The sequence below is a fragment of the Heteronotia binoei genome, chromosome 5, assembly GCF_032191835.1.
Source record: "Heteronotia binoei isolate CCM8104 ecotype False Entrance Well chromosome 5, APGP_CSIRO_Hbin_v1, whole genome shotgun sequence".
Taxonomy (NCBI): domain Eukaryota; kingdom Metazoa; phylum Chordata; class Lepidosauria; order Squamata; family Gekkonidae; genus Heteronotia; species Heteronotia binoei.
Genome location: NC_083227.1, coordinates 93,787,597 through 93,811,473, shown reverse-complemented (window position 1 = coordinate 93,811,473; position 23,877 = coordinate 93,787,597). Strand labels below are relative to the sequence as shown.

At 50.8% G+C, this 23,877-nt stretch overlaps 2 protein-coding genes across 2 annotated transcripts in view; one reads left to right on the top strand and one right to left on the bottom strand.

Annotated features, from left to right (window-relative positions):
* FBLN2 (fibulin 2) overlaps positions 1 to 23,877 on the top strand; it is a 317,538-nt gene that overhangs the window by 21,237 nt on the left and 272,424 nt on the right. The gene's annotated exons all lie outside the window — the stretch shown is intronic.
* On the bottom strand, positions 17,222 to 22,959 carry LOC132572021 (uncharacterized protein K02A2.6-like; the record flags this gene model as incomplete). Its single annotated transcript, XM_060238811.1, is given in 5 exon segments — positions 17,222 to 17,536; positions 17,663 to 18,099; positions 18,102 to 18,135; positions 22,001 to 22,375; positions 22,843 to 22,959. Coding segments are annotated over 5 exon segments (1,278 nt in total), but the record flags the coding sequence as incomplete, so codon positions are not given.

Here is a 23,877-nt window from a genome sequence, read left to right as displayed (position 1 = left end):
AGGGGTTTAAGGAGGGCAGGGACCTCAACAGGTTATGATGCCATAAAGCCTTCAAAGCAGCCATTTTCTCCAGGGGAACTGATCACTGGAGGTTAATTGAAATAGTGGGAGATCTCCAGGCCCCACCTGGAGGTTGGCAAACATATTTGAGACTGCTTGACCTTGATGTCTTGGGTTGCCAGCTCTGGGTTGGGAAATGCCTGGTGATTTTGGGAATGGAGCCTAGAGAGGGCAAGGTTTGGGGATGGGAGTGCCTTCAGCAAGGTCTTATGCTTTCAAGCCCACCCTCCAAAGTGGCTTCCAGACCCTGTTGGAACCTCATCTTTCATCCAAGATGATGAAGTCATTCCCCAGCCACACTTAGTAGGCTGCAGAATGTGATTATAGACAGTGACATCCAAGAGATTTAAATCTGAATCTCTCACTTTTTTGAGTGAGTGTTTGAGTCCCACTTGGGCTCACACAATCAATCACCAGCCCCCCTTGGGAAAATGGGTACTTGTTATTTTAGGCTGGACAGCATTGGTGTAACATCTAATTATTCTTTTTAGCTTGTAGAAACAGGGGTACTTATTATAACCATGCCAAAGAGCTGGCAATTTTGAGTCTACTATCTTTAATTAGTGGAAAAAAATAAGATTTTTATGTGGGAACTGAGTAGTTTATTCATTCACTTTTCACATTTATATCCCGCCCCTTTTGCAAGTTGCTCAGGAAGGTGAACATGGATGGGTACAAGTATAGTTAAAACCTAGAGAAGAATTTGGACAAAAGGGTTGAATGTCTAGTTGAGTTTGTAAGGCTGCTAATAAATTATGTCTGTTCTTTATAATCCTGAGGACACTTATATGGAAATAAGTGGTGCATGATAAATATGGAACATCTTTCCAATCTTACAATTGGAAAAGAAATGTGTTTTTAATACATGGCAGAAAATAACATTATATTTGCAAGTGTACAGTTATGGAATTAAAAGTGACAGCACTTCATTTTGATTTGTTTTTAAAAGACTCAGTACTGGAATATTTTAAGAATCTTGTCTATTTGCAGAAGCCTTTCAAATGACTGCATTTTAGAATATCTAGGATTTTAGATATAAAGTTTATTTTCCTGTTCTCCTAGATGTAATACACCATTCCAGTATAGTTGTGTAACTTCCTCTGAAATCTATAGGGATTTTTTTTTTGCACGTGGAAGGGATTTTATATTTGATACCAAAAAGTAATTCTTCTTTAATGGTCTTTATCTGTTCCTTATTTTTAAAAATGTATTTGGTCTAATATAAGTGCTACAAAATGCAGTACAGGGCAGGCTTGCTGCTCCTGCTGATTGACTTATCAGCTATTTGATGTACTAAGGTTTTATTGCAAGATAGCAGTGTGTCCCTATCTAATCTCAAAAGTATTTTTGCTAGGTCCTTCTATGGAAATCCTTGTAGAGTCTCCCCTTCTCCACCTACCATGCTCCATACCCTCAGCTGGTTATCAGGCAAGGCAGACATGGTGTCTCTGCCCTTGTTGCCAGGCGTGGGATCCTTTTAAGCTATTAACAGTGCAAACCTTTTTTTTCCACAACTGCTTCCATAGAGCAAAAAATTGTTTCATAAAGATCAGGCAGTCAGTTTTATTTAGATGATTAAAAAATAGTTGTGTGTATGTAGGAATGCCAGCCTCCAGGTGGGACCTGGGGACCCATCAGAATTACAGCTCATCTCCAGTTTCCCTGGAGAATATGGATACTTTGGAAGGTAGACTTTGGAAAGTAGACAGTGTACCCCACTGATGTCCTGGGCCTTCCCAGACTCCATCCCTAAATCTCCAAAAGTTTTCCAACCTGGATCTCACAACCCTATCCCCCATCCCCTGCCTGGGGATCTGGAAACCATAGACTGTGTGTAAAGTGTTGTCAAGTCATAACCAATTTATGGCAACACTTGCAAGGGGCTTTCGAGGCAATGAGAAGCAGAGGTGGTTTGCCATTGCCTTCCTCTGCAGAGTCTTCCTTGGTCATCTCCCTTCCAAGTGCTGACCCTACTTAGCTTCCAAGATCTGATGGGATTAGGCCAGGGCTTTTCTTTTTTTTTTTTAGCAGGAATGCACAGGAATGCAGTTCTGGCTGGCTTGGCACCAGGGTGTGTGGCCTAATATGTAAATGAGCTTATACTGAGCTTTTTTCTACAAAAAAGCCCTATGCCAAACAATGGTGATGTCAAGGGGTATGGCCTAATATGCAAATGAGTTCCTGCTGGGCTTTTTCTACAAAAAAGGCCCTGGATTGGGCTATACCACATAAGAACATAAGAGAAGCCATGTTGGATCAAGCCAGTGGCCCAACCAGTCCAATACTCTGTGTCACACAGTGGCCAATAAACACACAAACAGGCACCATCAGGAGACCCATCAGTGGAGCCAGAACACTAGAAGCTCTCCCACTGTGCCCCCACCAACCACCAAGAACACAGCGCATCACTGCCCCAGACAAAGAGTTCCAACAAAATGCTGTGGCTAATAGCCACTGATGGACCTCTGCTCCATATGTTTAGCCAATCCCCTCTTGAAGCTGGCTATGCTTGCAGCCACCACCACCTCCTGTGGCAGTGAATTCCATGTGTTAATCATCCTTTGGGTGAAGAAGTACTTCCTTTTATAAGTTCCCTCCCTGTGTGTCTAATATATACATTAAATTCTTGTGTAGCCCCCATATATTAGTTGGGGACAACTTTGTCATGGTATCCTTTTGCATAAGTCAGGCCAAATATCTTATTTTCTGAAGTAAGTGGAATAGACAAACTCTCTGAACATGTTGGAACGCCCATCTGTGTAAATACTTGTTGGATAACTATCTATTGCAGTATATCTGACACCAATTAGTAAAAGCCAGAGCTTCCGATGGAGTAAACTGTGATAACTTTATGTAGTTGTTTTTCAAAGTTCACATTCACAAAGTTCACATATTCCCAACCAACCATCATTGCAAAAACATGCATTCGTTATTGGAACAAATATCTGTGTACCTTTTATCGAATTAGACAAATGCTATATCATTCACCAGTTATCAATGTGTGTTAAGTGAAGGAGCAACCACAGTCAGCTTTTCTTGCTATTGAGTGTTATATTACAGCTGGGAGACAGTTCTCGGCACCAAAGACAGAAAATCAAAATTTAAAGGTTTAATTTGAACATTTTGCGTGTTTTCTCATTTAAAACAAAGGATGGTCTTTGTTTTTTCTTTTTACCCAACTTATAAAATATGTCTATTTCCATTAAGGCTGCTAATTTTCTTGTGAAGGCTGGAACAATTGTGTGGTAAAATGAAACTGTTCACCCAGGACTGAGAAGTTACAGAAAGTTCACCTTGTAAATATATTTGCTTTGGCAGTAAAATATCTTCTATTGGCACATTTGAAAAATTGGCTTCACAGAAACTCTCTTGCAAAATGTGAGAAATTATGACAAGATTACTGGGACCTTAGCAAGAATTGATCAGCAGGCCCTCCAAGATTGCAAAACAGAAAGAAAGAAAGAAAGAAAGAAAGAAAGAAAGAAAGAAAGAAAGAAAGAAAGAAAGAAAGAAAGAAAGAAAGAAAGAAAGAAAGAAAGCCAAGGTTACACTTATGCCAGTGGTGCCTCTCAATTGTCCATCAGTGAAGATTTTAAGCAGCCTTCTCTGCAGTATATTAACTCTACAGGCCCCTTGACTTTTACCTATTTAAAAGCCAGGAATGTGCTGTTTCTTTTGATGGAAGAGATACTAGAAATGCTTAACCTATTTTAGGGCAATTATCAACTGCTCAAAATATGCTTCAGCAGCTGTAATATTTGAAATGACAGGTTGTGCACCATGTGGTGCCTTTGCATTCATGCACATGCAAACACACACATGCGCTTTAGAGACTAGATGCATCCACACCTTACTCCTGGCCTGTAGCCAGGATTTTTTTTTTGTTAGTGAAGCCATTTTTTTAAAGGGGGCAGTGTAACATGGCGGTTTAGCATTTATTTTATCCAGGGGAACTGATCTCTCTAGTCCGGAAATGAGCTGTAATTCTGGGGGATCTGCACATCCCACATGAAAGGTGGCATCTCTAGGGGAGATAAGTTTTTATCCTTCCACACACCCCTCCATCGCACATACACACTGCAGATTCCATCGCACATACACTCTTATCGGGCTAAAAAATATCCACAATATTTATAGCTTGTGTGGATGTCTGAAACAAAAAAGTGCAAGCCCCTCTCATCTGCTCATATGGAGTATCTTTCAACTCAAACAATAATACAGTGGGGGAAGACCAAGAAAAATCCACCCAAAAAGGTCCCCAAAAGCAACAGCATAGCTCCTTGTGTCTGTATCTTCTGCCAGTGGCAGGTGGGTGGGTAGATAGAAGCAGCAAGTAGGATTGCCAAGTCCAATTCAAGAAATATCTGGGGACTTTGGGGGTGGAGCCAGGAGCAAGGGTGTGACAGGCATAATAGAACTCCAAGGGAGTTATGGCCATCACATTTAAAGGGACAGCACACCTTTTTAAAGGCCTTTCTTCCATAGGAAATAATGGATAGGGGCACCTTCTTTTGGGGCTCATAGAATTGGACCCCCTGGTCCAATCATTTTGAAACTTCGGGGGTATTTTGGGGAGAGGCACTAGATGCTATACTGAAAATTTGGTGCCTCTACCTCAAACAACAGCCCCCCCCCGAGCCCCTGATACCTTCAGATGAATTCCCCATTATACCCTATAAGAATCGATCTCCACATAGGGAATAATGAAGTGCCCAGCAGACATTTCCCTCCCCCCCCCCCCCGCTTTCTGGTGACTCTGAAGTGAGGGATTGGCATCTCTACTCATGAGTTCCTGCCAACTTCTTCAAAGTAACACAGACACACCATCCCAAGAGGAAGCCTTTCCAATCAGAAACTGAAGCCTCCGGTGGAAAGTCACATGGTGGCTGTCAAGGCGGGGCTTCCCCCTGTTGGCCAGCTGACTGGGGGTGGGAAGGAGTCTGGGAAAGTGGAAGAACCTCCGCTGGGACCTGGGAATTGGTAAGCCTAGCAGCAAGAGAGCTTGTTAATGTGGGCAGAAAGAAGCAGGAGTGTGTTTCTGTCTTCTCCTTTTCCTTAAGAGGGCCCTTCAGCAACAGGATTATTTTTGGTGGTTTAAGGCATGTGCAAATAATGGATTTCTTAGAGTGGTTTGAGTGCTGTTGATTCTTCATTCTCCATAATTATTTGTCACTATGTGGTGCTGGGAGAACTCATGTGTCATATATAATTTCCTCTACCTCCCCCCTTCATTACTTCCTCAGTCATCCATATTATGGCCCATAACAGTTGGCAATGTCCTGGCTTTTAGGTATTTAGTGGACCTGCATTATAAGTATCAGTAAATTCACTGTGAGCTTTTTTCAGCCTGCTGAGGCCTCTGCCTTGTGATTTTCATAAAGAGCTCATCTTATAGTAGGATGCCCTTATTATTATTGAGCATTAAAATCCACTCTGCAATGTGTTGACTACAAGCACGATGACTAAAATTAAAACAAACATGCTAGTTCATAAAGCCATTAATGGAGTGTTTCTAAAATTATGCCTTTAAACATTTCTTGGTGCCAAATTGTTCCAATTAACCTTCTGCTCTCAGATTTCAAGCTGCAAAAATATGTTAGCCAATTAGGAAATCAGAAGCTTCCAACTCAAACAGAAATTGGTAGACTCACTTCAGGGGTACGAAAATGGTTACCTTTCCTTTTGAAATCAATGTGTAGGACCCAGCCAAGTTTTCCACTCAGTTCTACCTAATTAGTCTTCTTACCACAGAAGAAGAGTTGTTTTTTATACTCCACTTTTCCCTGTCCTAAGGAGTCTCAAAGTGGCTTAATATCGTCTTTCCTTCCTCTCTCCACAACAGGCACCTTATGAGGTAGGTGGGGCTGAAAGAGCTCTGAGAGAATTGTGACTGTTCCAAGGTCACTCAGCAAGCTTCATGTGGAGGAGTGGGGAATCAAACCTGATTCTCCAGGTCAGAGTCTACCACTCTTAACCACTGTTATTGGGTGGTCAGCAGCTGCTGTCCCAAATGTGGCTGAGGATGTGGAGCAGGGCCGGCATGTCCACTAGGTGACCTTAGGTGATGGCGATAGTGGTCTTTGGGGGTGCTGAATTGGGTGCCTACCATGTGACTTGCAGTGGTGTGGGTAGGTAGCCAGCATGGGGAAAAACTGACTGCCACTCACCCACCCAGCCCTGCTGGAACATGCTAATCGCATGACTGGCCACTCCACCTGCCCAGACTTATTTGGCTCCCTCGCCGGTGCGGCGGTGACAGCAGCAGCAGCTGGGGGAGGAGGCATGGCAGAGGATGCCTGCCTGCCTGGTGGGCAGTAGCTGGGGGCTGAGCTGCCACACGGAGGGGCAGCAGGACTCCAGCCTGGCTTTGCCTGTAGGTGGGGGGGGGGGAGAAAGGGCACAGCCTGGTAGGTGGGCAGGAGGAATGGCACAGCAGGAAGTCAGGGGTGGTAGGGCTGGTGGGGGGGCTGTCAGCAGAGGGGGAGGCGGTTGATGTGGGAGGGGGGCCTTGTCTAGGGCCCCAAAAAGCCTGGTGCCAGCCCTGGTTTGGAGGCCATGGAGGTATAGCTATAGAAGAGCAGGTTGAAGCTGAATCCATCAAAGATGGAGGTTCTGTGGCTGAGGGAGGGCTGGAATTGGGCTGGAGGGCTGGAATTGGAGTGCAGGCTCCCAGCTCTTGATGGGGCGCCACTGATACTGGCACCATCTGTCAAGAGTCTGGGCATGAATTTCAACGGAGGCTGAGGTCATACATATTGCCAAATTGCATTGTTTTCATCTTTGCCAAGCTTGGCAACTAGCTACTTTCCTATCATACCCTGGCCTAACCACAGTAATCCATGCAATGGCCACCTCTAGATTAGTCTACTGTAACTTACTCTATGTTGGCTCGCCCTTGAGACTGACCCAGAAACTCCAGCAAGTCTGGAACACTGTTAATCAAGTCCTGATGAAAATGCCTTAGATGGCACATATACAACTCATCCTGTACAAGCTACACTGGCTTCCGGTGGTATACTGAGTCAAGTTCAAGGTTCTGATTCTGACCTTTAAGGCCTTGACTGGTTTGGGACCAATGTATCTGTGGGACTGTCTCCTTTGGTATGCCCATGAAAGAGCATTGCACTCTACTGACAGCAATTTGCTGGCCCTAGGGAAGTGTGGCTGTCCTCAGCCAGGTCCTTTTTGTTCCTGGCTCCAACCTGGTGGAACTCTGCCAAATGACATCAGGGCCCTGTGGGATCTCATGCAATTTTGCAGGGCCTGTAAAGCAGAGATGTTCAGCTGGGCCTTTGGTTGAGGGCAGCAGTGATTTACCATTGGCTGGCACCTTTCCGCTTATCTCCACTCCCCCCAGATACTTCGTAAGTTTTTCTCTCCCTTTCCCCTTATGACGCCTTGGTAGATCAGAATAAAATAACTCATAGGGTGCCATCTGGGATTTTTCTGCGAAGTTTTGTTAATGTGTTAATTTTGTACATCATTCAGATCCCAGCTTGCTGGTATGGAGCAATTAGAACAACAACAACAACAACAATGGTGGTAGTAATAGTGGTAGTAGTAATGCACTGCAGCCATCCACCATGTGACTTTCATCCATACAGGTACCACGTTCCACAGTGTAGCATTTTTTGATAGTCAAAAGCAACCCCATACTCCTTTTTTACCACTGAAATGTCTCATTAATATTTGTTTACAATGAACTGCTAAACCAACAATAAATAACAACCAGGTTATTTAGAAGCTACATCTGAGCAGAGGATAGATGCATCTCATCTCATAAAGGCATCACATAAAGGCATCATGTAAAGGACAATATGCTATTTTATACTTTGCAGTTACTGAAGTAAATTGTGAATGGTGTATGACAATTGTGTTTTATAGTGCAGGCCTTGAATTCAGCAGGAGCTCACAGGAGTGCAGCTCCTGAACTAGGCTTGCCAATCCTCAGGTCCCAGCGGGGGTTCTTCTGCTTTCCCAGGCTCCTTCCCACCCCCAGTCAGCTGGCTGACAAGGGGAAGCCCCGCCCCCACAGCCACCATGTGACTTTCTACCTCCGGAGGCTTCAGTTTCCAATTGAAAAGCTTCCTCTTGGGATGGTGAGTCTGTGTTACTTTGAAGAAGCTGGCAGCAACTAGTGAATAGAGATGCCAATCCCTCGCTTCAGAGTCGCCAGAAAGGGGCGGGGGGAAGGAAATGTCAGCTGGGCACTTCATTATTCCCTATGTGGAGATCGATTCTTATAGGGTATAATGGGGAATTGATCTGAAGGTATTGGGGGCTCTGGGGGGCTGTTATTTGAGGTAGAGGCACCAAATTTTCAGTATAGCATCTAGTGTCTCTCCTCAAAATACCCCCCAAGTTTCAAAACGATTGGACCAGGGGGTCCAATTCTATGAGCCCCAAAAGAAGGTGCCCCTATCCTTCATTATTTCCTATGGAAGGAAGGCCTTTAAAAAGGTGTGCTGTCCCTTTAAATGTGATGGCCAAAACTCCCTTGGAGTTCAATTATGCTTGTCATACCCTTGTTCCTGGCTCCACCTCCAATGTCTCCTGGCTCCACCCCCAAAGTCTCCTGGCTCCACCTCCAAAGTCCCCAGATATTTCTTGAATTGGACTTGGCAACCCTATCCTGAACCTTGCTGAGGATTCCCCCTCCTCCTCCCCATCTACCTTGTCCATTGAATAGTAGGTGCAGCTGCATAACAATCCCTAGCCGTCCTGAGCCTGCTCCGGCAGGGAGGGCGGGATATAAATAAATAAATAGATTAGGAGATCAGCCAACCAGCCAGCCACCAGGGGCTTTGCCACGCCCCCAGCAGCTCTCATGAACCCTGGAGAAGCCTGCACCACCCTTTCTCCACTTCTTATGTGATTTTGGGTGGCAGGTGGCTTGCTGGCCTTTTGACTGGGGGGGGGGCAGCCAAGGAGAGCCTGAGGTGAATGAGGCCTGCTTGGGCTGGCTGGATCTCTAGCCAGGCCAAGCAGGCTTCACTTGCCTGGGACTCTCCTTTCTTGCATTGGGTTGCTGTTGGCTGGAGGGTCATATGCTAATAAGTTATGCTAATGAGTTCCACCACCTATTTTTCTACAAAATGACCCCGTTAGTGTATCTTCATACTAAAAACAACTATTCACCCCCCAGTCACCTTCATTGCTTTGATGTCAGCAAACACAAGGCTATTGCAAAATAAGTGAATGTAGCTTACAGCAGATGGAGCAATGTGAGACTGTGGGATACTCAATATGAAAATGTTTCCATATGAGAAACAGTAACTTGAATCCTGCTTAATTTTTTTGTGGCATCCAGCTTTCTCCCCTCCCCTTCCTATCGCAACTCAAAGTGGCTTTGAAATGTTGTTTTGGGAGGATGAGGGCCTCCCAGGAATATCTGGACGAGGTGGTCTGCTGCAGTAAGGCAGAACTTTTGACCTCCCTTTTCATTTTAGGTGAGATATAATCTGTTGGATAATATACCTTTTCATTTGTACTCTCTATAAGTGTCTAGAGGTCTAGGGTGCTGTTGGGGAAGGGCAGTAGAAATGAAATGCCGGATGGATATTGTGATATTTTGAAAAGAAGGAGAGAATAACAGTTCTGCTTATTGAAACTGAATAAACAATTGGAATTATGTATGCCAGGAAGGAGCAAGTGCACTGAACTAGGAGACAATCTTTCTTTCTCCTGGGTCCTAGAGAATGCATTAGGGCTGATTTTCTATGGCAATATATCAAGATTGTCTCAAGGATCTGTCCTGGAACCTGTTTTGTTCATCTATCAAGAAGATTGTATATTCCAGTCTGTCCTTGATGGTCTATCCTCTTACCAGCTATGGTCTGAATTGCTATAATTAGGATGTTCATAATCATTCTGATGGCTGAGGAAGAGATGAAGGGACATTAGAGACTGCTGGACCCACTGTGGAGGAACAGAAATGGACAGAAGAGGCTGTATGGGAGGGGTGGGTCTGACTATGGCAAGCAATTGCATGTGAATCAGCCCTATTGAACTAAGCCTCTTGATCCAAAAGAACTGGCCAAAGCTGCAGGTGTCTTCCAATAACAAACATCCCCAGATTATGACTAGAAGGTATATAGAGCAACAATCTTACTGAAGGTAACCGGACATGGATTGGGACTCTGCCTAGAAAGGAGACCTCTTGAGAACCTATGTATTACACATGTAGAGGGAAAAGGCTGAAATTTAGCATTAGCATATGCAGTTTTCTAACCAGTCCATCCCTTGAATTTGCTAAAAATCAAAAAAATAAAAAAAAAATCCCTGCTTGTATCCAAGTTAATTGTAACTAAAGTGTTTCTGTTTCCTGAGTGCTTCAGTTTTGTGTCCATTTCATCTTTCTCTGAGATTTTTTGCTGTTGCTTCTCTTTAATCTTCTCTTGCAGCTGTTTGTCATGAAGCTTCCCCCTCAGATTTCTCTTTCCTTCTCCTCTTAAGTGTGTCTGGCAAGGCATTGGAAACATCACCGCATTCTGTTTCACTTTGCTTTCTCCCCAGTGTAGATGTAGCAAAATGCCCCTCAGGCCCATAGCCAGAAAATTTTAGGTGGGGGTGACCAGGGAATAAAATTTTAGGTGGAGGGACAATGGGGCCCAAAATTACATCACAAACTTTTTAAAAAGATAAATTAAAAAGGTCCAGTGGAGGAGACAAAGGATACCCTTAAAGCTGTCCTCACCTTCCAAGAGGCCCCTAAAAGAAAGCTGGCGATTGACGGAAGGGAGCCAGCGGTGGCGCTGCAGGATGAAAGCAAAACACAGTGGGGTGCCAACCAGGGTAGGCCCTAGGGTGCGGGTGCCCCCGGCAGGCTTGCCGCCCCGCCCCCACCCTTCCGACCGTCTGCTGCCTGCCCCAGCCTCTCACCTTGGCCGCCCATTGCTGCCACAGCAACTTCAGGGCACTGTGAGCGAGTGCAGTGGCAAGAGTGGTGGCAGCAGCAAGGGCAGCAAGGGTGAGAGCAGGGTGGTGACAGCGGCGGCAGCGAGAACAGGGCAGCAAAAGCAGTGGCGAGAGCAGCAGCTGTGAGAGCTGGGCAGCGAGAGTGGTGACAGGAGCGGCAGCAGTAAGAGTAGTGGCAGCGAGAGTGGGGTGGCAAGAGCAGTGGGTGATTTACAGCTGCTCGCCAGAAGATTTCAGTAAAAGAAGGGGCCATACAGGTGGAAGGGGAGGTTGGGTGGAGCAGCCTGCCCCCACAGCCTCCCTGCAGCTACGGGCCTGATGCCCCCATGGATTTGTGAAACTGCAGCCTCATAATGTGGATTGAATCATATTATAGCACCCCAAAGCACCGCAGAAAAGAAGGGCTTGTGTCATGAATCAGCAGGGGGACTCTTCAAAAGATGTTGAGAAACAGGATTTGGGGCTTCTGTGAAATTTTCTTTTCCATGATTGGCCAGTGGAAACTTTTCTGTTGTCAGTTTTGTGCTAACGGGAAGTGCAACATAGCAAATAGAGCTGTGTAGGAGAAGAGGCCCCAGGGTGCAGAGTGGTAAAGCTGCAGTACTACAGTCCAAGCTCTCTGCTCATGACCTGAGTTCAATCCCGGCAGAAGTTGGGTTCAGGTAGTCGGCTCAAAGTTGACTCAGCCTTCCATCCTTCCGAGGTCAGTAAAAATAGTACCTAGCTTGCTGGGGAAGAAGTGTGGATGACTGGCGAAGGCAATGGCAAACCACCCCGTAAAAAGTCTGCTGTGAAAATGTTATGAAAGCAACGTCACACCAGAGTCGAAAACAACTGATGCTTGCACAGGGGACTACCTTTACCTTTTTAGGTGTGACACAGCAAACGGGGGAGTGAGGACTGGTCAGGCCTGGACTGGTGGAGACAAGAAGAACAGGATGGGTCTGGCTGGATACCCAGAACACAGGGTGAGGATGGTTGTCTGTGCCAGCAATGGTGAGTGGTTAAGGCACCCCATTAGGTGTACAGCAGAGCTGCTGGAAAAGATCAAGGAGGGCTTGGGCCTTTTCCCAGGGACAAGTCTAATTATTAGGGCAGGGCTTAAAGGTCATGATACACAGCAGGTAGAAGATCTCAGGAAGAGCAAGGGATGCACCAAGGGATGGCATTGAACTCCTCATGGCAGAGAACTGTGTAAACTGGGTTATGGCAATAAAGAAGTATATATTGCCTACACAAGGCCCTTGTGTCTTTCTTGGCAGTGCGGAAAGGATGGAGGCCTGTCTCTGTAAAGTACTGAGTTCTGAGATGTTTAGAAGGCAACATGCTTTATTGGCGAGTACATCACAAAAAGAGTAATAATAATAATAATAATAATAATAATAATAATAATAATTTTATATCCCGCCCTCCACGCTGCAGCAGGCTCAGGGCAGCTCACAAAATATGGCATAAATACAAAGTTACAATAATAAAACATTATATCATACAATATACAATTCACAATATTTGCTATTACATTAAAAACATTATAATTAAAACCATCAATTAATTAAATTCTAACATTTTCAGGTGCTATATTCTAGATGTTCTCCTCTTGTAATTTATGAGGACACTATAATAGGCTAGGATCCACATTAAGAGAAGGCCAGCTGAAAGCGAGTAGCCTTGCAGGCCCTACAGAATTGAACAAGACTCCGCAGAGCCCACACCTCATCTGGTAGTTGGTTCCACCAGTGTGAAGCTGCGATCGAAAAGGCCCTTTCTCTTGTAGTTTTCAATTTGGCCTACTTCGGCCTGGGGATTGCCAAAAGATTTTGTGCACCTGATCTCAGTACTCTCTGGGGCACATATGGGAAGAGACGGTCCCTAAGGTAGGCAGGTCCTCGGCCATATAGGGCTTTAAAGGTAATAACCAGCACTCTGTAACGAATCCGGTATACAATTGGCAGCCAGTGCAGTTCGTGCAGCCTCAGCTGTATGTGCTCCCACTTCAGGAGCCCTAGTAACAGCCTGGACGCTGCATTCTGCACTAGCTGCAGTTTCTGAGTTCGACAAAAGGGCAGCTCCATGTAGAGGGGATCAGTAATTCAATCTCGAGGTGACCATTGCACGGATCACTGTTGCCAAGTTGTCATGCTCTAGGAAGGGAGCCAGCTGCCTCGCCCTCCTAAGATGAAAAAAAGTGAATTTAGCAGTGGCTGCTGTCTGGGCCTCCATTAACAATGAAGGCTCCAGTAGCACCCTCAAGCTCTTGACCTTGTGCGCCACTTTCAATGGCACACCATCAAAAACTGGAAGGGGGATTTCCCTTTCCAGACTGCCACGACTCAGGCAAAGGACCTCTGTCTTTGCTGGATTCAACTTCAACCTACTCAGCCTGAGCCAACCTGCCATGGCTTGCAACACCAGGTTCAGATTTTTTGGGGCTGGGTCCCCAATTATAGCAGGGCCGGGTCCCTGTTTATATACATCTCCCGGAACAACCTCCTTACCTGGCCAGGTCCAATCCTGGCCAGTTAAACTTCCCGCCACAGATCTTCATAGGCGGAGTGCATTTTCATCCTTATGTCCGGCGACCTCTGGTTTCCCATTGGTCACCTCTGCGCATGCACACTCGCGCTGTGTTGTAAATTCAGGGACCAAATTGCAAGACACAACACTCCCCCCCCCCCCAGTTCAAGAAACATAGTCTTTCAAATAAGCCAGTGGCCTTCGTTCCCTGCTCGACCTCCTAGGTTTGATCTGGGGAACCGGAGCGGCAGCTGTTGCTGCAGGGGCCGCTGGTTCCTCGTTGTGGAGCGAAGCCAGAAGAGTGCTGTCCAGTGCCTGCAGCTGTTCCGGGGGCTCCCCTTCCCCCCTACTGGGGAGGGGCTGCTCCAGCTGCTACAGGGCCCCTCTGCCGGCAGGGCCGGCGAGGCAGGCACTGGCTGGGTGGTTTCTGGTGGCATTACTGCTATCACCCCACTCCCCCTGACTCTGTTGGTTCTTTTGGCAAGGTGTGACAGTGCAGCTGATCTTCGTGTCTTCGGAAGAGCTGGCCCCCTTTTGAGGAGACCTCGTAAGAGTGGAACCCGGTGACCCACAGCACCCAGGCTGGTAGCCACTCTGGCCTGCTTGCAAAGTTCTTTGCATAGACCGGGTCCCCTGGAAAGAACCCCCTAGTGGCTTCTCTTGTCTCGGGGGAGCTGAGGAGGTCTGGGGCCCAGTCGGGATGCAACCTATCTAGCCTAGTGGTTAACCTCCTACCCATGAGCAGCTCTGCAGGGCTTAAGCTGGTGATTGGGTTGGGGGTGATTCGGTTCCCAAAAAGGAAGGCTGCCAGGTGGTGGTCCCAATCTCCCTGCACTATGTGACCCAGGGCCTCATTGGTGGTGCGCATCATGCGCTCTGCTTGGCCATTGGTGGCTGGATGAAAGGGGGTGGACCATATGTGCCGGATGAGGTACCTATTCAGGAACTCCTGGAAGTCCCAGGATGTAAAAGCAGCACTGTTGTCTGTGACTAAGGTCTCAGGGATCCTGTGGGTGCAAAAGACCCTCCGTAGGGCTCTGACCGCAGCCACGATGGAGGTTGAAACTACGGGAATCACCTCCAACCACTTCGTGTAGGCATCCACCAGGATAAAGAATATTTGGCCCTGGTATGGCCCCACGAAGTCTAGGTGTAGCCGAGACCACGGCACACGATCAGACTCCCAGCAGTGGATGGGGGTGCTGGGCAAATCTGGCTGGGATGCTTGACAGGGTTGGCACCTTCTAACCCACTCCTCTGTCTCTTTGTCCATCCCTGGCCACCAGACATAACTATGCGCCAGGGCCTTCATATACAGTATCCCCAGGTGTGTCTCGTGCAAGCCTTCGAGCACTTGCTTCCAAAGGGGGGGGAACCACCACCCTGCTTCCCCAGAGAATGCAGCCCTTGTGTATGGACAGTTCATCCCAGCGGGATGCAAATGGCCTGAAATCAGCATCCAGTTTTCCCGTGAGCCACCCTCTCCCCACCCAGTCCAAAACACGTGCGAGGATGCGGTCTCTGCCCGTGGCCCGAGCTACCTCAGCGGCATAGAGGAGCCACTCTGGTAGAGTCTCCATGGTGGGCGGGGGCCGGGTTGGGGTCCATTGAGGGCAGCGGAAGGCAGCTGAGGGCATCTGCGTGTCCCATTGCCAAGGCGGTGAACTAGCTTATACGTGTACGAATTGAGGAACTGGTTCCACCGCAGGATGCGCTGTGACAGGATTTGTGGCGTCTGGCGGTCTGGGGCGAGGAGGTCCAGCAGCGGCTTGTGGTCCATGGCAATTGTGAAATGCCTGCTGTACAGGTAGTCGTTGAATTTGTACACCCCTGCCACAATTGCCAGCACCTCCTTGTCGATTTGGGCATAGTTATGCTCCGTGGTGGTCGGGGTTTGAGAGTAGTAGGCCATGGGGACTTCCCTCCCATTTGGAAGTTGGTGACCCAGGACAACGCCCACCCCATATGGGGAAGCGTTGCAGGCTAGAATTACTGAAGGGACTCATCAAAATGGTGGAGCACAGCATTGGAAACCAGGATGTCCTTGACCACCTGAAAAGCAGCAGCCTGCTTTTTTCCCCAGACCCATGGAGCGTGTTTATCGAGGAGACTATGTAGGAGTTCTGTGAAGGCAGCTTTGTGGGGCAAGAAGGAATGATAAAAGTTTAAGAGTCCCAAGAAACTTTGTAACTCCGCCTTGCACATGGGGGCCAGGGCGTGGACTATCGCCCTGGTCTTGTCAGCCATCAGGCGTATTCCTGTGGCATCCACTGCAAACCCCAAGAACTCCACCCTTGGCACCCCGAAAGAGCACTTCTCCTGCTTCACTTTAAGTCACGCAGTTTGGAAGTGGCGGAGTACCTCTCACAGAGAACAACTGAACTCCTCGGCATCTGGGGCGGTGATCAAAACGTCATCAAAAAAGGGTTGCACTCTGGGAATCCCTTTGAGGAGAAAGTCCATTATGCTCTGAAAGATTCCCAGAGCCACACTAACCCCAAATTGTAACCGCCGCACCTTGAAAGCTCCCCTGTGCATCACTATTGTTTGGGCCTCAGCAGTCTCAGTGTCCACTGGGAGGTGCTGGTATGCTTGGGCCAGGTCCAGCTTCCCAAAAACCTTAGAGCTGGCCAGGGATGCGAGGACGTGGCTGACCACTGGGATGGGGTATGGGTTGTCCAGGAGCGCTTTATTTATTGTGCATTTATAGTTTGTGCATACGCACATGTCCCCATTTGGCTTCACCGGAGTGACTATGGGGGTCTCCCATGCAGTGTAGGATACTGGCTCTAGCACTCCCTGGGCCACAAGGCGATCCATCTCCACTTCGATTTTTGGTTTTAAAGCGAATGGTGTCATGAACCCTGACGTGGAGGAGCTGGAAGGGTTAACAGACATGGAAGAGTTGCCAGCCAGTTCCTCAGCTGAACAAACAGCAGCTGGCCCATCAATCACTCTCCAGGCACCAGTGTCAGCTGTTGACAATCAATCTCCTCCAAGCTCTCCTCCCATCTCAAGAGTTCAAAGCAGGCTCTGGAAAGAACTTTCAGAGCGAAGACATGAGGCACCTCAATGCTTCAGATCTCTCAGCCCTGAGTTCTAGCAGAGTCACTGCCACCCAGGGAGCAGGCTAATTGAGACTCCCATATAGCTCCCATCCAGGACCTGGTAACCTTGTGGAAGTGTAATGTACTGGGAGACGAGACGTGGTAAAGGCATTGGTCTTTAATCGCTGATACATTACAGAACTGGGAAACACGCGGCCGGGTCCGCTAATATATACATGCACCCCGGATCAACCCCCCTGCTGGCCAGCCCAATCCTGGCCAGTTAAACTTCCCGCGCTTGGTCTTGATTGGCGGTGACTTTTCCCGCGCTGCGCCAGGTAACCCGAGGACGTCCCGGCTTGCGCGGCGCGGGTGCAGAGTCCGATACTCAACACTCCTCCCCCCTTAGTTTAAACCACATAGTCCCGGAGGTACGCCGGTGCTCTCCGTTCCCGTGTCGATCTCCTCGGGGTCGCTCTTGGTGCGGAGGCTGGTTCCGTTGTGGGCGATGCTGCTTCTGGCTGCGGGATGTTGGGGTCTGTTTCAGGCTCCGGCTCTGGTTCGGTGTCTCTGGGGGCGTCATAAGTGGGTAGTTCCTGTATTGGCGAGCGCCCTTCCGGACCTTCGGTTGCCCGCGGATCCCTATTCCCTACCTCCTCTGTTTCTTCGGGTAGGGTGCGGCGGCGCAGCTGATCTATGTGCCGCCTTAGTACCTGGCCCCCCTCGGTGGTCACCTCGTATGACCTGGAACCTGTCACCCTAAGGACTCTCCCCGCGACCCACTCGGGACCGCTTGCGAAGTTCTTCGCGTATACCGGGTCACCCGGAAAGAACCCCCGCACCGCCTCCCGGACCTCTGGGGACCCGCGGACCTCGGGGGCCCGGTCGGGGTGCAGCCTGTCTAGGCGTGTTGTCAGTTTCCTCCCCATAAGCAGTTCTGCGGGGCTGGATCCCGTTATAGGGTTTGGGGTGATCCTGTTGTGGAACAGGAAGGCTGAGAGGCGGTGGTCCCAATCCCCTTGTACTATTCTCCCCAGTGCTTCCTTGGCGGTCCGCACCATCCGCTCTGCCTGGCCGTTGGTGGCCGGATGGAAGGGTGCGGATCTTATGTGTCGTATGAGGTACCTCTCCGTGAACTCCCGGAATTCCCGGGAGGTGAATGCAGTACCGTTATCCGTCACCAGGGTGTCTGGGATCCCGTGCGTGCATAGGACCCTCCTGAGTGCCCGGACGGCTGCTGCTGTGGAGGTTGAGGCTACTGGAATCACCTCCAGCCATTTTGTGTAGGCATCCACAAGTATAAAAAAGATTTGGCCCTGATACGGGCCTGCAAAATCTAAGTGGAGGCGGGACCATGGTCGCCTGTTAGACTCCCATCTGTGGACCGGGGCTGATGGGGGATCGGGCCGGGATTCTTGGCAGGGTTGGCACCTCCTCACCCACCCCTCTATCTCCTCATCCATGCCCGGCCACCACACATAACTACGGGCCAGAGCTTTCATCCTCACGATGCCCGGGTGGGTCTCGTGGAGGTCTTCCAGCACCTGCTTGCGCAAGGGGGGGGAACCACCACCCGACTGCCCCAAAGCACACACCCCTTGTGGGTTGATAGCTCGTCCTTCCTGGACGCGAATGGCCTGAACGCGTCTTCGACTTTGCCTGATGGCCACCCCCTCCCCACCCAGTCCCTGACCCGTGCCAGGATGCGGTCCCTCCCTGTTGCCCGAGCCACCTCCGCCGCGTGCAGGGGGCGCTCGGGGAGCGATTCAATGAGCATTACCCCATGTGCCGGGGCGGGATCCGGTTCTGTCATGGGGAGCGGCAGGCGGCTGAGGGCATCGGCGTGTCCCATGGCTTTACCCGGGCGGTGGATCAGTTCATACGTGTAGGAGTTCAGGAACTGGTTCCACCTCAGGACCCTCTGGGATAGGATTTGGGGGGTCTGACGGTCTGGAGCTAGGAGGCCCAGGAGCGGCTTGTGGTCCGTGGCGATGGTGAAACGCCTACCGTAGAGGTAGTCGTTGAACTTGTGCACCCCCGCCACGATCGCCAAGGCCTCCTTGTCAATTTGAGCGTAGTTCCGCTCCGCTGGAGATAGAGTCCGTGAATAGTACGCGACTGGCACTTCCCTCCCGTCCGGGAGTTGGTGCCCCAAAACCGCTCCTACTCCGTAGGGGGAGGCGTCGCAAGCTAGGATCAGGGGTAGGTTTTCGTCGTAGTGGTGAAGTACCGCGTTAGAGACCAAGAGGTCCTTCACCGCTTGGAACGCCGCGGCTTGGCGTTGGCCCCAGACCCACGGGGCCTGTTTATCCAGCAAACGGTGCAACGGTTCCGCTACGGCGGCTTTGTGCGGTAGGAACGTGTGATAAAAGTTCAACAATCCTAAAAAACTCTGTAGTTCTGCCTTGCATTTGGGCGCCGGAGCCTGGACTATGGCCCTGGTCTTGTCCGCCGTCGGGTGTATCCCCGCCGCGTCCACGGCGAACCCCAGGAACTCCACTCGCGGGACCCCTAACAAACATTTCTCCTTTTTGACTCTCAGCCCCGCCGCTTGGAACCGCCTGAGGACCTCGCGCAGGCGGCAGCAGAACTCTCCTTCATTGGGGGCGGCGATTAAAACGTCGTCAAAGAAGGGTTGAACTCCGGGGATCCCTTTAAGGAGAGAGTCCATTATGCTCTGGAATATCCCCGGAGCCACACTGACCCCGAACTGCAGCCGTTTAACCCTGAACGCGCCCCTGTGGGTCACGATCGTCTGCGCCTCCGCTGTCTTAGCGTCGACCGGCAGTTGCTGGTATGCTTGTGCTAAGTCCAGCTTCCCAAAAACCTTCGCCCCGGCTAGCGCTGCTAGGACGTGGCTGACCACCGGGACTGGGTAGGGGTTGTCTTGTAGCGCCTTATTGATCGTGCACTTGTAGTCAGCGCAGATCCTCACCTCCCCATTGGGTTTGACGGGCGTTACTATGGGGGTTTCCCATTCCGCGTATGTTACCGGTTCTAGGACGCCCTGGGCCGTTAGGCGGTCCAGTTCTGCCTCTATTTTAGGCTTAAGGGCGAACGGGACGCGCCTCGCTTTAAGCCTTATGGGCCTGACCATTGGGTCAATCGGTAGGGTGATGGGCGGACCCTTATAGCTCCCCAAAGACCCATCAAAGACCTCGGGGAACTCATGGCAGACCCCGTCGAAATTGCTTGCCTGCAAGTGGTCCACCCCCACCAGCTGGATCCCCAGGGGATTGAACCAAGCCAACCCTAGAAGTGTGGTCAGTTGGCGCTTGACCACTAGGATGTCCAGGGGCCCTCTGAAACCCCTTCTTTCCACATGCACCCGGGCCCACCCCACGATGTGTACTGGGTTCTTCTGAAAGTCCCTCAGTACGAAGTCCGCTGGCCTCGTTTGAAGGCGGCGGTGGGGGCATAGTTTCTTGAGGGTTTCCTCCGAAATGATGGAGATGGAGGAACCCGAGTCCACTTCCATGGTGCAGGGGGCGCCCTCGATTAGGACCGACATTTTGACCTTGTCTGGGGCCGATAGGGGCAAGTTCAATACCTGCAGAGTGGTGGATGCCGTCGTGTGGGTGTCCAGGGAGTCGTGATGCGCTGATGGTTGTCGGCGGCTGTTCTTGGCCCGGCAAGCCCGAGCGATGTGGCCCGTCTTTCCGCAGCTGCGGCAGTCCAGGTTGCGGTACGGGCAGTCCCGGCGCTCGTGGGGGTCGCCGCAGCTGGCGCATCTGGGACCGGTGGTGGCGGTGGCCCTCTCCGTCGCTCGCTGTCTAGTGGGGGCCCTTGTGTCCGTTCTTTGGGGCCGCCGGAGTTGAAACGCTTCTTCCTCTGTTCGGTCTTCTGGCTCCGTTTCCCCTTGGTGGACTGCTTCACCTCGTGGCTGGCCGAACGCCTTGGTGGCCCTCTCGAAGGCCGTTGCCTCGTTGAAGGCTTGTTGTAGCGTTAGCTCCTCCTTCGCGAAGAGCTTCTGCTGCAATCGCTCGTCGCGGAGGCCCCAGACGAAACGGTCCCGCAGGGCTTCGTCCCTTTTGTCAAAGTTGCAATTTCCGGCGATCTGCCGAAGGGCCGCCAGGTAGACCGCCGCTGTCTCCCCCGACTTTTGGTCCCTCTTGTGGAAGAGGAATCGGCGGGCGACGATGGACGGTTGGGGTGAAAAGTGGCCCGTGAGGAGCCTCACGACTTCCCGGTAGGTCCTCTCCGTCAGCTTAGCTGGAGCGGAGAGACCTCGTGCGATCTCGAAGGTCTCTTCGCCACAGACGCTCAGCAGGACGTCTCTCTTTCTCTCGTCATCGTCGATCAGGTTCGCCCGCAGGTAGCACTCGACCCTTTCGGTGTAGGTCTCCCATCTCTCGGGGTGCTCCGGGTTGAATTCCGCAAGATGGCCCGTCGTTACGCTCGAGTTCGCCATGGTGGCGGCGGGCTGCCCGATCCTGCGGTCTCTCGCCTTCCTCGTCTCCGGCCGGACCTATCTAGATCCCACCTTCGTCGCCAGTGTAATGTACTGGGAGACGAGACGTGGTAAAGGCATTGGTCTTTAATCGCTGATACATTACAGAACTGGGAAACACGCGGCCGGGTCCGCTAATATATACATGCACCCCGGATCAACCCCCCTGCTGGCCAGCCCAATCCTGGCCAGTTAAACTTCCCGCGCTTGGTCTTGATTGGCGGTGACTTTTCCCGCGCTGCGCCAGGTAACCCGAGGACGTCCCGGCTTGCGCGGCGCGGGTGCAGAGTCCGATACTCAACAGGAAGCAACAAGTCTATTCTCTGGCTTGCATCCACGCTCCTTCCTGATCCTGACCTGTTTGATTTCCTTGGCACCCTGACCTTTTGGCTTTTGGACAATGACTTCTGATTCCGGTTTGTGATTCTGCATTGGTGACTTGGCTCCTGCTTGACTTCCTGGACTTTGACCTTGGACTGGCTTTGGACTACTGCCTGCCTACACCCTGAGAACGTGACAAACAGAACTCACCTGGCCTTCAGCCTTATTGGTCTCACATAGGGGTCGAGCTGTAAGGTGATGGGAGGCCCCTTGAAGCACCCCAGGGACCCATCGAATACCTCCGGGAATTCCTGGCACACATTTTCAAAATTGTGCGTTTGTATCTGCTGCACCCCGACTATTTGTATGCCCAGAGGTCTGAACCAGGCCAGACCCAGTAATGTGGTGAGCTGGTGCATGACCACAAGTATGTCCAGTGCACCCTTAAAGTTATTGAAATCTACCCTCACAGTGGCCCATCCCAAAATCCATACGGGGGTTTTCTGGATTTCCCACAATATGAAATCAGCAGGCTGCAACCGAGGTCAGCCATAGGGGCAGAGTTTTCTTAGGGACTCCTCTGATATTATGGAGATGGAGGATCCCAATCCAGCTCCATTATGCAGGGAGCACCCTCGATTTAGACCGACACCTTGACCTTATCAGGGGTGTCCAGAGGCAAATTCATTACCTGGATGCTGGTCAATGCGGTCATGTGAGCATCAGTCAAGTCGTGGTGTGTAGACTGGTGCCAGCGGTTGGTCTTGGCCCTGCAAGCGCATGCAATGTGGCCTACTTTTCCGCAGCTCCTACAATCAGCGTTGCGGTAGGGGCAGTCCCATAGCTCGTATAAATCTCCACAGCTGGCGCACTTTGTGCTGCTGGGCCTCTCTGTAGCTCGCAGCCTGGTGGAAGATTTTGGCCCGTTTCCTGGTTGGCGGCAGAGCTGGTGTGCCTCTTCCTCCTTGTGGTCGCCCGACTCTATCTCCCAAGGGCTGGAGTGAGCCTTGGCAGCTCTCTCAAAGGCGGTGGCTTCATTGAAGGCGAGTTGGAGGGTCAGCTCATCCTTTGCGAAAAGCTTTTGCTATAGCCTTTTGTCCCAGAAGCCCCAGACAAATAGATTCCGCAGGGCTTCCTCCAGCTTGTCGAAGCTGCAGTTCTCCCTAGGAGGCGGAGGACATCTTGGGTGCTTTCCCACCGTCCAATCAGGGAGGCAGGAATCAAAACTTCCTCTTCCTGTGGCTGTGGGGAACCACCCATCTCCAGTTCCTTTCCTGCCTCGATAGGGAGAGCATGTGTTTAGGATAGGATCTATCCCTTTAAGTCCTTTAAGTGCTTTTCTTCAAAAAAAAAAAAAAAAACCTTTCTTCCTCTTTCTCTCTTGCTTTTTTACCCTAGCTGCTCTCATCCTCACCCCTTTTCAGCCCCCCTGCGGCTTTAACCTCGTTCTCCTTCCGTGGATCCTCGTTTCCTCTTCACCCCCCCCCCTTTTTCAAAGAGGAGCGGCGCGCCGGCGGCTCGAGCGGGACTTACAAGCCGTGGCGCGAAGTGCAGCGGGATGGCGCGCAGGGCGAAGGACGCCTGCCCGAACGAAGACTCGGCTGCCTGCGCATCGCGCGGGGCCGAGGGGCCGCTTCCCGGAGCCGGCATGACCACGGGGCTTGCCTCGGCTGCCGGCAACGTGCCCTGTAGGGGCAGATCAACGAAGAGAGCGGGCGAGGAGCGGAGCTCCGAACGGAAGCGGCGCTGGTCATCTTCGGCAGCGGAGGAGACTTCCTCCTCAGAGCGCCGTCCCGGCCACGGGGGCCATTTTGAAAGGCGCAAACGGGCGCGAAGGGACGGAGACCAGCAACCCAGCAGCCTCCAGGAACGGGGACCCTCGCATGCCAATCTCCAGGCGGGAGACTTCGATTCTTTCGAAGTACAGCCGCAGAAGGAGGCCGCACAGACCCTTCAGCCCCAGACGGGCTTGGGTAACGTACCCATGATGGGACCTTCTTTATTTGTTGAATTCCTAGAGTCAATTAGGCAGACTGTAGGGGCTGCAGTTGAAGCGGCCGCCCTCAAGAGACCAAGGCCATCTAGCCCATCCCCTCCCCCCAGGTCTCCCTCACCCAAAAGGCCTAGGGAGCAAGGCCCATACTCTAGGACCACAAGGGGCTCCCTAGCCAGTGACTTCCTGGAGGGTGAGAGATCCCAGTATGGGGATCGGTCGGAAGAGTCAGAGGAGGGGGAAAGGGAGGAGGGCGAATTCCTCTCTGATGAGGAGATAGAGGGCCCGTCCATACCAGAGCCCTCCTCACGCTTCTTCAGGGCAGAAGAGTTCCAATCCCTCTTGCCCAAGGTGCTGGCCGCACTGGACCTCCAAGGGGCTCCCGAGGACCAGGAGGCTTCCAGCCCCCTGACTAACCCCAAGAACAAACCCAAGGGGAACTCAGAGTTCTTCCCTAGACACCGATCCTCTGACAGGGTCTTCCCCTTCCCAGAGTTCTTTGAACGCCAGCTAAGAGCTGAATGGGAAAAACCAAGCACCAGCAGGCAGGTCCCTAACGCTATTAAGAGGCTGTA